The sequence below is a fragment of the Varroa destructor genome, unplaced genomic scaffold (genome assembly GCF_002443255.2).
Source record: "Varroa destructor unplaced genomic scaffold, Vdes_3.0 BEIS01000002.1, whole genome shotgun sequence".
NCBI classification, from domain to species: Eukaryota; Metazoa; Arthropoda; class Arachnida; order Mesostigmata; family Varroidae; genus Varroa; species Varroa destructor.
In genome coordinates this window covers 2,447,534-2,463,381 of record NW_019211455.1, presented here as the reverse complement: position 1 = coordinate 2,463,381, position 15,848 = coordinate 2,447,534, and the positions used below count along the sequence as shown (strand labels likewise).

Here is a 15,848-nt window from a genome sequence, read left to right as displayed (position 1 = left end):
TATCGAAATGTGGAAAAAAAAACTTTTAGCATATTCATTTTCGCCTATAATATAAGCCCCTCGTGCGCTTCACATGTGATTCTGCTCTCTTTTACAAGGCTGTGTGGTCCCATCTTATCGAATACTCTGCTAAACTTCATAGCCTGTTAGCTGATGGCCAGCTAAACCAATAAAATAACGTTTTGTTTGAACGAGGCACCACAATACAGTTACGTCAACGTGATAGACTAGCAAGTCTATAATGTACGGATGTACATCGTCAGGTCAGGTACTCAACGGAAAGAATTGCTATATCAAAACGAAGCAAGAATAGGCGTTTAGCAGCTGCTTAAACGCACCTATCAATAACGTGAAGCGTCCTCGAAGGAGCGATCAATAACAAGGATGTTTATTTTGTTTAGATCTCTCTATCAGCAGGACAACCGAATTGATTCGAAATAAAGGTTGACTTTCGTGACTATACATCAACATAATTGACACAATCTATAGCTAGCTATCAAGACCTGCCTGCGACGAGTCAATTCGCAAACAATGGCGCACCAAGTGATAGGACAAAGGCTCGAGCTGCGATCGGATCCCATTAGAAAGAAACACGTCGAGGATCTCAACAAGGGAAGCAAACGAGTGGCCTCTCGTGACCAAATGACGTAACGCGCTGAGCGGCGTGTAGAACTGAAACAAATTTCAGCTAAGCAGGTATACGCAGATACCCTCAACAGAGGATGAAAAACTGATATAATCCATCGAAAGATTAACCTTCTCGATGAGCGCTCTTTTCGCCCGTCGCCTCGGGCTTTCGCAGGAGTAGAAGTTCTAAACGAGTCCCAGAATATTTTGTCGACGAGCAGGTCTGCTAGCCTTATCTTAATGAACGACTGACCGCCTGAATCGCCGATGAATCTGACAGAAATGCTATTGAGACATTGACTAATTTGGAAAATAGAAAAAAATACGATTTTGTGGGTTTTAAAAAGTCATGAGCGCTTGCGTCCGTCGACACCTGATGGTCCTGGCTGAACGTTTTAACTTCAGCGCACGTATCAATTTGACCCTTTCTCGAATCAACTGGCTATTGGGGCGTCAGACATCGGCACCGTAGATGGAACCGCTACTGAGAACGGAAACGCTTTAGGGTCACTGTTTACCAGACAGCGCTAATTCAGCTTCCCATGCTATTCATTAAAGTAGAGGGTCTTCAATATCAGCTATTAATAACGGTATAAATAGTGTTTTTAGATAGTCTGGGTCTGTTGGTACAGGATTGGGCCAGCACGACTGTCGGTCAGAAGAATGCGCTGCGCGACCGAAACAATTGGCTTAACTGATGCGGTTGTATAGTGAGCTATTCCCTGCCAAAAAGTGGTCATCGAGCTTCTTAATTGGAGGTTCTAACAATTGATGTTACGAGAACAATAGCCCAATAATGGGAAATGCCAATTTGAAATTTCGCAACATGGAAAGTTGTTAAGCTGATACGTGTTTATAGCTCACGAGTTTAGCTATGCCTGAGTATACGGCTTAATTTGTAACAAAGTTACATATTATGAAAACGATTATATAAATACTGTAGATTTATTATTTCTGATAGCTGAGACTAACAGCGACAGGTTTTTTTTTTTTTTCTAAACTGACACACATACGTATTTGGCCTAGCTGAAAGCTCAATTCGTTAATAACGACGAAAAAAGTCTGGCTCAGAATCACTATTTCTGAACAAAAGTTTTGGTCAAAAACGATAACGATACTTCTTTTGAGTTTCAATGTAAGGGGCGTCAAATCTAAAGTAAACCCAACGTCTTTGCCCCTCTTCCTTCTCCGTCTCGTTTTATGCAAAGACAACTGCTTTATTTGATAGTTTTCAAAGCGAAATCGAACGCGCCGGGGAGATGCCACCTGCCTAGGCGGTTTTGTTGGGAGGAATTGTTTAGCGTTAACCTGCTACTGAGCAGCGCGATATGCGCTAGCCCGTTAACTGCCGTCTCTAGAGAAGAACGGTGTTATTTCTGTGTAAACCATGCGTTTTGTGGGCAGATGCTATTATAAGCAACGGCAGCGCTGTCGGCCCGATCCACGTTGATTCTGACTGCCGACGTGACGCTTGCCTAGTTCGCTGGCATCCTTTCGATTCTCTCATGGCTGAACGATTATAATTAGTGATATCCTGTTAGCAATTACCATAACAGTTATTCGGCCGGCGCCCAGGTTTCTCAGCCGCGTTCAGGCTTAACCTATCGTTCAGACCCGGCACGCTTGCGGTGTTCCCTTGTGATTACTTACTTTCGCTACCAGTGAATAGAGTCCGTTTTGGTTCCTTTGACTCTGGGTGTCGTAACCAGAACTGTAATGTATCTACGCAGATTCAATTTATCGGAGCTTCAGCTTTGTTGGTCGTGGTGCTGAAGATGACGGAGGCAACGACGACACGAGATGCTGCTACTGCTGCTGCTCCCTGCGGAGGAAAGTCGATGAGCAATGCTCTTTTTCGCGCCACACTCAGAATCCTACAGACTCGCCCCATATTTAGTGCATCACAAGTAGAACTCACCGCAACAGTAGCAGTACATCCGACGGCGACAGCGACAAAAGAACGGCAAAGGGCACTTTTATCAGTCGTTGGCAAGGACGGTGGTCGTTGGTTCTCTGGACGGCAGTCGTCCCTTGGTTGAGTCGTCGGTCGGTCCGACTCGCTCGGATCTATCTATCTATCTATTGCTTGTTTCTGTTCGCGAAACTTTTTACTCAAATACACACGACTATCTGGAGGGCTAGATACTGCTTTCTGTGAGTCGTTTATAGACTGGGTCGGGCTGCACTGCCGTTGCATTGATAGTTGTTTTTCTCGAAGCTTCTTGAAGATCTTAGATCTTGTAGCGGTATCTTGTCGTGATCAGCGGGGAGTTAGCGAGGTCATTTTAAGAGGGGTACTAAAAATTCGTGGTGTGATAACCGCGGTTTGATCTGATCCAGTCAACAAAAATATACAACAGCGAGCACGCAGAAAATAGATAGAAGTGCGAAGCATTTGTTTCCCTCGCTTCGGCGGCCGAGCCGCACAGAGAAAAGCTTACGCAGGAAAGACCCGCGACTTACCCATACGAGGAAGCTAAAGTTAAGGCAAAAAAAAAAAAACAGTTTTTTTCCATCTATACGAGACAACGTGTGTTTCTGTCAAACGTCCTGCTTGTGTAGGTGGAGCAAGCATAACGAAATGGTCCATGACAAGATGCCACATAGATACGTGTGCCGGCGGATATGCGTCGAGCTGCTTCCGAGAACCGGCTTCTATAACTGTATATGAATATGTAGAACGTTTTTTGTTCGCCTTAAAATTTGCTAGTCACGTGGACCAAAACGGGACAATTAGATGGGAGGTGAAAGACGGATTCGGAGCCCAAAAGCAAAATGAAAGTAACAACAGACAAATCAATCACTCGCCCGTTATCTGGGGTGTTTCATGCTTGGCGAGATGCAGTCGCCATAAGAAGTAGGCAAATATTTAGGTCTACTATTCATTGGTAAGAAGTGGTCCTCTGACCGTTCCAGAGGCTACAGTTCTTGCCACGATCATTTCTGTCCGACTATAGTTAATACTACAACTAGAACCTTTGCTGCTTGACAATTATCACAGCAGTAACTTAATGATTTTTCCATATAGCACAGTTTGTTCTCGAATTATTTTGCAGTAGTAATAAGTGAACTAGATGGAGTTTTGGTTTGTTCAAATCAGGTCAGCTAATCGGCTAAATCAGAGTTATCGTTTATCCTTGAAACGTTGTAGAAGTTGCGTACGGAACTTGGCAGTACACAGTCTTCCGCTCGGCTACTGACTGATTATTGATAATGAATGGGACGTCGTGTAAAGTTGGGCTTCTTAACGTGAAGATCAGCTTAAACGCTGTAGAATGAGCGTTTTAAGAGAAAGTATTTGAATCGAGTTTTAATTTATCTATTATCTATTAAGATGACGAAGATTTATTGCTTCCATAGTCCATGACATATATAGCGCTTTGAAATACATAGATTTGCACAGTTCAGACATTCATGTTGATTACGGTCCTACTAAGGTTCTTTTATCGAGTAGTTGCTTTTCATCTAGTGCAAATAGTCAGGGAGTTTACGAAGACGATTAAATGTTTCCGATACGAGCAGGCCGTACAGAAACTTAGACGCATGGGTTGGCCTAAACGGTTAAGTTATTATCCTCGTGCTGTACCGTTCTCTACATTAAACCCATCTGTCCTATTTGATTCTGTTCGATTCTGTAGTGAGGATTCGTCGCTCTAAACGGAACTGTTTTTTTGCGATATATATATATATATATATATATATATATATATATATTCCTGAAGAGTTAACACAATGGGACAGTGAACAAAGTAGAAGGAAGACTAACAACTGACATGGCCGTCTTCAACCAAATTCAATTCTAATTATGTAGTCGCTCATTGGATTCTCTTTTTCGTTGGTTCAAACAGCGTCGAGTGGCGAAAGGGCAAAGAAAAATTACGTCATGAACTGGCTTTTTTTTTCGCTGCTAGAACTCTCTTTTATTTTTTTTTGTGTCTGTCTCCGTTTCCATAGCAGCGCGTGAAGCGAGGCACGAGTCTTTAGCCGGGTTCTTAGCATTATACACTCGTATCGAACCTATATGGTGAATATCTATCGAAAATTAGATCCGGTGACCGAGTAAGCAGGAAAATAAAGTACACTTGTTGTCAAATTTACATTTGTCAAAAAAACAAACGTTTTTTTTTACAAAAATACAATTTATCAAACTTCATTTAAAGTAGAAAAAAAACCAAAGGGATCAGTCAACCGCGCATTAACTCACTGAAGAGAGCTTTAGCGTTTGGAGCCAAAGGATTGAATTTTTAATTCGGCTTTATACGCCGATTTTTCGGTATCCTAAGCGCAGAACTCTATCGTCTGAGCGATATAATAAATGATCTATGAACAGGATGTAAATGTTATTCAGGTTTTGCAGTGTTCGTTGTTAAAGTTGTTTAATTTATTATACCAACATATCGGTTTCGTTCAAGTGTGCAGCATATATATTTATGACGTCTAGTGCTTGTTGTAGTCCCGCTACGACACGTCCTGATGAGCAACACCGTTCACCTATCTTGGCCTCTACGAAACGGTTAAATAATCACCATTTTTATTTCAGAATTTTCTCTATATATTACCATAAGCCATATATTACTACAGGACTTTTTATTACTAGATGTACACCTACGTCTCTCTTCAAAATCCTATCATTGACCTATCCAAAATCCTATCATGGATCCTGATCGTCATTTGTATTCATCATGGAAGACCGTAATTTCATACGACTACAGGGTGGGTTGCTCTGCCATTTTGTCGTATTGCACGAGACTTCAACTTTGCTGTGTTCACTCCGGACGCATCGTACTTCTCCAGGGCGTTGTATACCAGATATGTATATCCTGAGTATACCAGAAAAACAACAGCAGTGAAATTGGCGGTATAATGGCATTTCATCATTTCCATCGTTAAGAACGATGGCGTTTTTCGTTGGCTCTCTGAGAGGAGGGAACGCTTAGCGCGTCCTGTGCCTGGCCGATCGTTTCATGGACTCCTTGTCGATTGGCGCCAGTGGATAGGGCGTCGGCTGGACGCTTCTTCACGTCGTTGTCTTTTTTCATTCTTTGGCTTTCTTGCCTGCCTGCTTCGTCTTCACTGCTCTATCTCCAAATGGCCAAGATTAACCGTCAAATAGCCAAGACAACCCTACTTACGTTCTTAGTTGGCCTCGCCTTGATGTTGATATTGGTCGGTTTCATCGCCCGGACCGAACTGTGGTGGTGCCGATGGCAATAATGTCTGGGGGCTAAATACGAGTTTGGGGTACGCCAGCTTATCGCATAGTTCCATAAAACCACGGTCAGCGCCAACCACCCTCACTTCAGCTGGTAATCAGGGCGAACAGTGAGTTTTGTCGGTTTCTCTGTTGTTCGAAGTCGTGAAGGATTCTGGAGTGCCAGGTCGGACTAACTAGAACCAGTCGCCCGTAACCTGTTACATGCGTGCGTAAGGATAACGGTGAACTGGCCATCTCTATTGACCATTGACCATCTACAGCGCCCCGTAGCCAGTGAGAGATGCTGATCCATAGCATACGCGCTGTATAAATGTATAAACACTTGTGTATCTGCTTTGAGGTACTGGTAGAAAGGGTAGGGTCACCAAGTCACTCGTTCGTAGGTTTTTGTCTTGTGCTTTTTGATGCGATGATATTCCAATACAGGTCTTATACTTAAAAATTCAAACAGAAACATTACACAGATGTGCGTTCATTCGCTATAGCAAATACATGCTTAGACGATGCGTGTAACATCGGTGTGAAATGAGCAATTTTAGGAAAGCCGGCTGCTGACCACCTTTCCGTTTCCCGTCGTCACTAATTGGGCATAATAAACAGGCTGTGTTTGCTTTATAAACGGGTACAGCAGTTTGTCAGAGTATGTATATAGAAAAAGATAGACAAAAACAAGTAAATGCTAAGTTGCACGAAGGCGATGCTGAGCTGAAGTGGTAATAGCTAACGCGTTCTGTTCGTGGATGTCGACTTTATTGATAATGGACTTAAAGACAGTAGATGAATGAGTAATTAATTTAATAGTTATTTTGCTATGTGCTTACCCGTTATAACATACAGAGTAGTACATTATCGAAAAAGCTTCTGCACAGGTTACCATGTTATTGGCCAAAGTTCTAGGCAAGTTACACCAAGCAACAACAGCAGTGACGAGAAAAATTAGGCTAATATTAGTAGCAACTTTTCGAACGATCAATGAATGACGCGACCTGCTGTTGCTATTGTGCGTTGGCGTATCGTTCCTAGAACAACATGTTGGCCGCAGCTGTCCACCGGTCGTCGCGATTCGGACGCCGTTATCGCCAGGCCGCCTCGAAGTGAATATCTGATCTTCGTCGTAGAAGAGTGGGAGAATCAGGACAACTTCACTCCATTGAGTGCCATTTCATCTAAAACAGTTCAGTCCTATTGACTCAGCCGTTCTCCCAGCAAAAACCAGAAGTGGACGTCTATTTTGATTGGCTTCCCTAGCGACCGATGAAAGCGATGCGACCCCTCATTCTCACTGTGACATTGGCCTCTCTGGATTCGTATGTAGCCTCACGTCGATCCGTGTCTCGACGAAAAGGACAAGCCGATCTAACATCATACAGCACACAACTTTAAAGTAGTAACATAAAATGCTGCTGGTAAAGGACATCTAAGTGCTCTACCTTCTGCTGACGCAGCCATGGACTGTGCAAGCAATACTCCTGTGATGTCCATAATTATCATTGCAATAGTTTCATAAAACCTTTAGGAACAGGATCTGACAAGCGTCGGCTCTCCGCGCGACAACTCAACATACAAATTGCTTTAGAAGAGAGAAAACAGATCTGGATACGACTGGTTAAACACATCTTCGTCGAAATGACTCGTAGCTTGAAACGAATAACTATAAGGCTGTACCACACGGGAATAGTATGATAGAGCTAATTGCGGATGAGAAGAAAATGTATTAGAAGAAACGCAGATGAGTTTAAAAATTGCTCAGCGTCTTCACGACGAAGGCAACATGAGATAAGTCAAATAATCTGGGCGAGGCAAGCAACATCAAAGTTGACAGTGCCGACGATTAGAATTTGTTGGGCCTATTTTCACTGCGTGAAGCATTAGGCCGAAATGATATTTGAGGCTCTGCGGCAATCTTCGCTGGGATTCGATTGTCTATCGGAACGATACCTGTAGCTCTAACAGGGACCTTCGACCTAAACGATTGTTTGTTTTCATTCACGAATGAATTTAGTCAATCGGATCAGACCGTGAATAATTAAATAAAGCTCAGTTTTATGTATACAATATTTAAAAAAAAGAATATAAGATGATACGGTAATACTTAGAATGATATTTATTTATAAACCTATTAAATTAACTATCAACAAAAGTGGTTCACTGGCAATACGCTTAGCCAATATACTTTATAGCAAGCAAGGCTTATTCCTGAATAGAATCACTCATATTGGTGTTGGGGACATCAAAGACAGGAGCTGAAAATCCTCAAACGTACATGTTCGCTATGTAGAATGTTTCACTTCTAATTAATACACGGGATTTAATCAGTTTCTAATGATTGACCTCGACGTATCGATAGCTGAGCAGGAACTCGACAAAAGGACTCGAAGCGGTCGCTTCCTCAGAAATGATCGCTTCGGATCCACAAGGCTACCGACTATTTCGAGAGGATACATTTCTATTGACATCGTCTTGTCGTGTTTGATAAATTCGACCGAATTTACTTTGTCTAGTAAAGTAGTAGCAGAATCGTACTCGTCTATCAAAATGCAATTATCCTTCTTCTTCGTTTTGTTGTTAAAACCCTTCTCTAGTTGTAGAAGCACCTGTCAGATAATGGCTGGCGAAAGAAAAAGTTCATATGCTAACTTAAAAATGGGCATCATGCCTTACAAGCAAGTTATACGATATCGAATGTCTGGTTATACTTGTTGATCAGCACAATACAGATAACAGTGCGTGGGTATTCCTAAATATCTAAGGTTTAACTAGCGCATATTTTAAGTTAATTAATAAATGTACTGTTTTCAGTTTAACTTTCTATAAAGCGGTAGTTCAGCCTTGTCGTTGTAATAGAAGTTGTCCCTTGGAAGTAATCAGATATCGTACAAACAATGTGGTAGCAGGTCAAAGCAGCCGTGTCAGGACAGCTCGGCAATTCGACGTGCCTTAAGCATGACGGTCCTTTCTGTTTGCCTGCGAGTCTCCTTAAAGCTGCTTATTGGTGGCCCTAAAATCTATCATACCACATAACAATGGCAGGGGCATCTTTCGAAAAATGCCTCTGCTATTGTATTTGTTTTAGATAGTTTTGGCTGTAACGAAATGAAATTTGAAAGCTAAACAGAGCTTCATTTATGAAACACACAGAGCTTTAGCAATATAATACTATAATATATAGTTGCGTTTTTATAGTAATTATATCAGAACGAAATGCAAGAACTAAGCCACAGCGGCTTTTCCATAAACCCAATTTAAGCAAAGTGGTTAACCGTTAGGATTTTTGCATTTCTTTGTGTTTCCGATGCGGCCATCGCTCTCTGTAGGTGTGCCTTTAGCACTGTCTCCAGCGATAACGGTGTCCTGTCGGTGGCTAAATGGAGCTAGAGATATTTCCACTTCGTGACGAAGAAGTGGACGATGACAGCGCCCTTATCGTTTTTGTTATTCGCCCCCATACGTAGGCAAACGTCCTAAGGCAAAATGAATGTTGACGATCGATTGGCGATAGCAAGTGAAGCTTAGTAGATAAGATCTTTTCTCAAAGGAGTCATTGCCTATCTATCTGCGAAAGAAGGGACCCTAGAAGGTACGAACGGAAAGGCCGGGTGAAGTGAAAGTAGTAGCAGCCATTTATCGATCTCTGTTTCGTTCGTTGGTTTACGCGACCTCAAAACGGTCGCTCGCCACGCCAACGTGAACGTAAACGGCGAGTTCGCTTTCTGCTGATATAGTACCGGGGGCCTCAGATTCAGTGCTGAACAGACGGGGGTTAAATAACCTAAAGGATGTGAGGTGAACATTCGGTAGGCCATTACAAAGCTCCAGGTTGATCCTCTTTTTTTTTTTTTTTTTTTTTTTTGTATTTAAAGATGGCAGCCAAGAGTGTGAGTAAACGTTTGTTTGTTAGGCGCCAATACAATGGAAAAAAAATCGTTTATAAACAAAACTGATGCTGGTTCCACCCACTCTTTTAATTAGGCGAAAAGACAACTAAATGATAAACGAAGGTCAGAAACAAAAGCTCTTTCATGTGACTGCTTAATTATTCCTAAAATAAAAACAAAGATATGTACGTTTGTTTATGGTAAACGTAAGGTCGGATCGCTGTCTTGTCTGGTGTTTCTACGTCCACTGCGCTGTGAAGTGTCATAAAGAATCGATGACGGTGTGCGGCATAAAGAGGGTTTCCGAAAAGCCAGGTATTTGTTGTTCCTGTCCTATCATAGATCCGGTGATATGAAATAATATGGTAGGAGTAAATGTTCTCGTTTGGTAAAAAAAGCTTTTCGGTAACTTTTCCTGTAATCATCACGTCCTGTCACAATTTATTGGAATCGTCAAGGCTTTTTCTGTAAAATTCTGCAATGTTCCGCTGAAGGCTTCAAAAAAGGTGTTATTTTTACGTTTTCCAGTACAGCTCCACATTTATTATGTATATATAACTGTTTTCTTACTTTTTTATTCGATGAATTAAATCCATAAAGGTGCGTGTAGGCTCTTGGCGAAACTTAGCTATGCAGATACTCGCCTGCATGTTTCATACATTGTATTCGAACAGTCTTAAGAGGAAAAGCTGTGTGCAGGACATCCTGGCGCACATACGCTAGAAAAGTACAGTTTCAATGTTGAAACGATAGCGGTATTTAGATTTACCAAATTCAACTAGTAGGAATAATCAGGCTCATTATAAGAACGTAACTCTTACAGAAGAATTACTATAAATGATATTCAGCAGGTCGCTTTACCAGCACATGTTTGACATCTTCACTATCCCTGAATGTCCTGATAGTCCTGATGTAGCATTCATGGAAAAATCAATTTAAAAAAGAAAAAAAAAGTTAGTTAAATTTCTTTTAACAGTAGAAGCGAATTCTATTATATTTTGGATTTTGCTGAAAAACACTCGTAATTGCCATTTTATCAAATGTAACTGCAGACAGCGCCTTACTATTGACAGTCATGTGTAGGCGGCCTGTTAACATGTAGAAACGCCACTGTTACTGTTCACTACTTAAATATAATTCGAAGTGCGAACAAAGGTTATTAATACAATATTATTCACACAATTCATTCTTGTCATAGAGGCTGCTTTCTCTTTCTTTTCCTTCTATATGTATAATTTCAACAAGTATATAGGATCAGGCAGAAGTTTCGATCGAAATAAATATCAAAGTTTGTCACACCGAAATTATGTCGCACGTCAGTAACAGACCTACATACCCACATGTATCGTTGACTCATCAGAAAAACGTCCGAAACAGTGATGTGACTTAGGCTCCGCGCCATAGGATGACTTGGTTTAAAGTAAACACTGTGGACCTATCAATAATATAGGCGTTTAAGGCTCGACATGAACGACAAGTGTTTGATCGACAATAAAAAAAAATTGTTTTGCTTAAAGCCTAACGCCCTATCATGGCTATCGCCTGACATAACTGCCGACTGTAAACTCTATACGTCGTTAACCCTTTAAATTATCTCAAAATATTCTAAGTCTGTGTTAAAACTATGTCAACTATGGCTAACCTGTGATACTAGCAGTATATAAAAAAAAAAAATCATTGTACTGTATAGCCACTTCAGTAAGTTTTCTTTGTTTGTTTCCTCAAATTTCAATGCATAATATAGCAGTATAAGAAAAAAAAAAAAGGTACTGTCCCGTTGTGACCCAGAGATAACACTCTTTGTTTGATCAAGTGACTATACGGCATGTTTCCGCTTTTTCGCTGCTTCGTTACTTCAAGGAACTGCCTCGAGAGAAAGTAAATAGCCGAACGAAAAATTCCCATGGCTCACCAGTTTTTCTTTAGGATTTGCAGCAGAAATGGAAAGCCCAGCGGGGCCGTAGGCGGGAGTAAGTAAGAAAGCATACCCAAGCGAACACAGATCCTTACCAACATACGGGAAAGAGATCATCACTTGCTCTGCCCAGCCACTTCTGTTCAAAACAGAACATTCTCGAACTTTTTTACCGTTAGCTGAAGTTAAAAACCCGGTCGCGAACTGCACGAAACTTATGTTTTCAGTGGTTTCGCGCACCTCGCTGACGTCCATCGTCGTAGCAAACGATGGCTACTTTTCAGTTTCACTGTCGATCTTTCATTGTACGGGACTCGCCTTGCGAATGTTAAAGTTCTCTTCCACGTCCATTCATTGTGGCAAAAATTTGTTCCGTAGATTCATCTCTTCATTCCTCTATGATGTGCTGTGTATCGGTCTATCAAGCCATATTTTGTTATCGTAAATAACCTTTATCGACTGAAAGAGACGACCTTCTCGCTGTAAGCCACTACTATCGCTTAATATGCTGCTGTACCCGCCTTACCGTGTCGTCACTCCCATGCTAGATAAACTCGTTGTCGTCGTTGACCACCTACACTTCACTTCCCCAGCCCCCGAGACCCCCCCCCCACCAGAAATGAATATCTCCACAATTTGTAAATATAGGAGTTACACATACACTAGCAATAACAGTAACGATTTCATTCATCCTCATAAAGCATCTGAGCTTACTTGATGACTCACAATACGCACGAAAACCAGTCTGAGGCCAATGTGTGAACAACACGTTGGCATTTCTTCAGGATTCGCCTTTTTTAGTGAATTCATTTTCTGCGTGGGGTTCTGGGCCCTGCCACCGAAATCGATGCCTGTAATGTTCTTATAATCGCATGCGCTGTCTCGACTTTGGCGGCTGCGGGTAGCAGATGCAATATAATGTGTGCACTGTACCCGTGACCTACCGAAAGACGCCGAAAGATGAAGGCGGCTTTGGGAGTTGCGAAGCTCTCAGAAGCGGATAACGATGCTGTTATATACAGGGGCATTTATTTTATGTGCAAGCGGTCGTATATTGCCAAGACAAAACAGGATAGAAAGCATGGCATAACAATAAAAGCGCACTACACTTCATACTCAACGGATTGATTACAACAAGTTACAGAAAATTGTTCGTAGCTGGATGTAAGATTCGTGGGCGGCAAATATACTCTTCCATTTATCGCAATGGCGGTACAATAGCATTTTGCAATAGAGATGCATCTCATTAGCACTGTTTTGTCTTCTGTACCCCCTAGAAAAGGGGCAACGCGATGTAGCCACACACTTTCATAAAACTTCTTAAAAATCCGCTTGATGTCGCACTAGTCGTACGTGTTTGACCGAAAAAGCAACCGGCCACGTAAAGCTTTCTCAATCAAGATCAATTTTGTTGCATTCTCCTGATCTGTGTACAATACACCGTCTCTTTAATTCATTGTCTGTCGCACTTGTTTCCACTGAAGACCTAAATTAAGCCTGGTTCAACCTTCCGGTGTTTTTTTCGTCGGCGGCCAATAACGATTGAGCTGTCAGCGTCCATTTTCGTCTGGAGCCTTTTCGTAAACATCACAGACTTGTTTCATGACGATATAAGAAACACGGCGGCACCGTTCATCCCGGCGTGCCACACAGCACCCGCCGATGGTTATTAAGTTTTTGCTATTTTGCACAACTGCTTACATCCTACGCCGGCCAGAAAGTTCGCCGTAGACTTGACAACAGTTGACACTTACAGAATCCAGTAGCAGTACGATAAACCCAGATGTAAGATTACTGGGCATTCCAGTTCCGTGCCCTACTGCCGTGGACGATTCGACCCACTAACGTCTCACCAGATAAGCGTACCTTTAAAACATCGAATCTCAGTTATATTTCGTTTGACCTATGTTCATTTCGGTCGCGTAGATTTATTTGTGCCATCCGCGCTATATAGGACTGCTACTTCCGCCTGCGGTTGTTAGCTTAACTTATTCCCGTGCAAGTTATTACTCCAGGCTTGTTTACTATCCCAAATTAGGTTCTTATCGTCTAAACCTAACGCGGACCTTTTTAGAAGGCGCGAAGAAGGGCGAGTTCATCAAACGCTGCTATGACGCAACATGGCCTAATGCAGGAGACCACAACTGTGAAAAGCAGTACTTCTATGTGACGCTAAGGGTACTTCGGTACGACGCTAATTGGAAATAAATGACGGTTGCATGCCGCCATACGTTACCGATGTTGCTAACTATCCTGACTACTATTTTACTGGTTTTGCGTCTAGACACATTCAAGCGTCCGAACGCGTGCCTTGATCATTGCATCTTAGCCATTGTTTAGGACTTGTGCTTATCAGGTTTCATTGTTGCAAAGTTGCCCATCTCCTGTTCAGGTTTGACCATTTATCGCTTGATTATGATTGTCTTACGTACAGTCAACACATACCGATACGTCCTACACGACAGCGAACCAACTTTCCTCTGCCGGTATTTATCTAAACGTGTTAAGATCATATCATTAATTTTCTCCGTTGCCGATGGCAGCATATATCGATAACCTGAGACAGGGGTTAAAATTAGCGCGTCACCTCGGGGGCAGCGACGCAGCAGTCTATCCTGTGCGACCCACTACAGGGTAATGAATCGTATGCTGGTCACCGACGGGGAGTTGATGATGATCTTGCTCGGGTAATGCTGATGAGGCAACAGATCCGACAAGGACGATCAGTGCGTGGCTAACTCGTCGTGCCTATCTCCAGCCTGCTGTTTGCACTTCGTAGTGGTAGTTATTGATTAATCGTATGGCGCGGCCGTAACAGCAAACAGCGTTAATCAGTAAGGGAACATCGCTGGTATCGGTAACAGTCTGCGGGTAGCCATACGTTCGACGATCTGCCGCCGGCTTTCGGCAGCATCCAACGACGCAACGTCCAGCTCAAACGTCGGCGCTAAACTAGACATCGCCGCGATTTACCCACACGGGCAACATCCACGACATCATGTTCATTCGATAGATAGTAGCATTCATTGTTCGATCGGAACACTGGCGCCAGTTGATCGGTTGGTAATCGGCAACGATGACGATTAGTGCGCAAACCGTATGCGCTGAGCCCGCTAACTCGCGCGTCAGCAAAAGAGATGTGCAGCGAAATCCCCCTCGACGACAACAATAAGTGACCGATCGGCTGAACAGCGTCGTCTCCGACACCGGAAGAACGACAATAACACGTTTGAAGTATTTCCTGGTGGGCAGAGGCTGCATGGTAATTACGCTGGCTTGTCCAGTGCGATCACAACAGAAGAAGCTATAACTCCACCTATACCGACAAAGATTTGAGGGGTAGCTGTGGTGGTTCTGGTGCACAAAATTGAGTACAACGAAATAATCAAGACCGGCATTATGCAGGAAAGAATCTGAAGTTGACATAGCTGTAAGGAAGGCAGCTATTCGAAAATGAAGTTCAGCATGAAGGAGGTCAACTGTAGCATCGTTTTGTATGTGTCATCGAATCCTGTAATTGTGAACCATTGGATACTAAACGTAAGATGCGTCGGTGGTCCAAGAAAGAACACGTTAATATTCCCCGCGAAACAATACTCTACATAACTGGTGATATTTATTTTTACCTCAACAAACGTTAGTAGAGCCTTTTGTGATTGACTTTAAATAAAGTTCAAGTACTGCTAGAAACTAATTGCCGCGTAATTGACTGAGCAGTGTGTGTCGCATCGTTCTTTCTTTGTTTCAAAGTGATTTATTCGGAAGAGCCAATCATGTGGTGGTACTTCGGCTGGTTAGTATTTATCTATGTGCTTTTATGTGTTTGGCGGGACGTCCGTGCTCTGCTGGATATATCGACGGTAGGTTGCCAATGGCATTGAAAACAAACCAGAGTGATTTGTGCATGACTCACTGGGAGAGTGCACTTAATGAGAGTTCCATACGTTGCCAAACGGAAAGCACAAACTCTACTACCAGGCATAGTATATGACCCGCTTCCATTACAAACGTAAAATAAACAACGTATACAATCTATCATACATTAGTACACATATCGGACACATAACTTGGTTGGCCACTGGAAATCCACTGATTTGAGCTACATGATCATCATAAAGTTTAAATAATCCATTCTTTTTTGGCGCTTGCCTTTGCTTGATCCCTGCGATAAGATTCTGTACAAACCTCTCGCATGTTTTACACCTATCTCATATAT

The 15,848-nt window shown here is 42.4% G+C and overlaps 1 protein-coding gene across 11 annotated transcripts in view; it reads left to right on the top strand.

Moving 5' to 3' along the window:
• LOC111246034 (uncharacterized) overlaps window positions 1–15,848 on the top strand; it is a 130,001-nt gene that overhangs the window by 29,292 nt on the left and 84,861 nt on the right. Inside the window, exon 1 of one of the 11 annotated variants that reach the window (XM_022795225.2) lies at window positions 15,391–15,492. The exons of the other annotated variants lie outside the window; for them this stretch is intronic. Within the exon in view, the coding sequence (XP_022650960.1) occupies window positions 15,406–15,492 (87 nt within the window). The 5' untranslated portion in view covers window positions 15,391–15,405. Of the gene's footprint in view, window positions 1–15,390; window positions 15,493–15,848 lie in introns of those variants that run through there. 11 annotated transcript variants of the gene reach the window in all.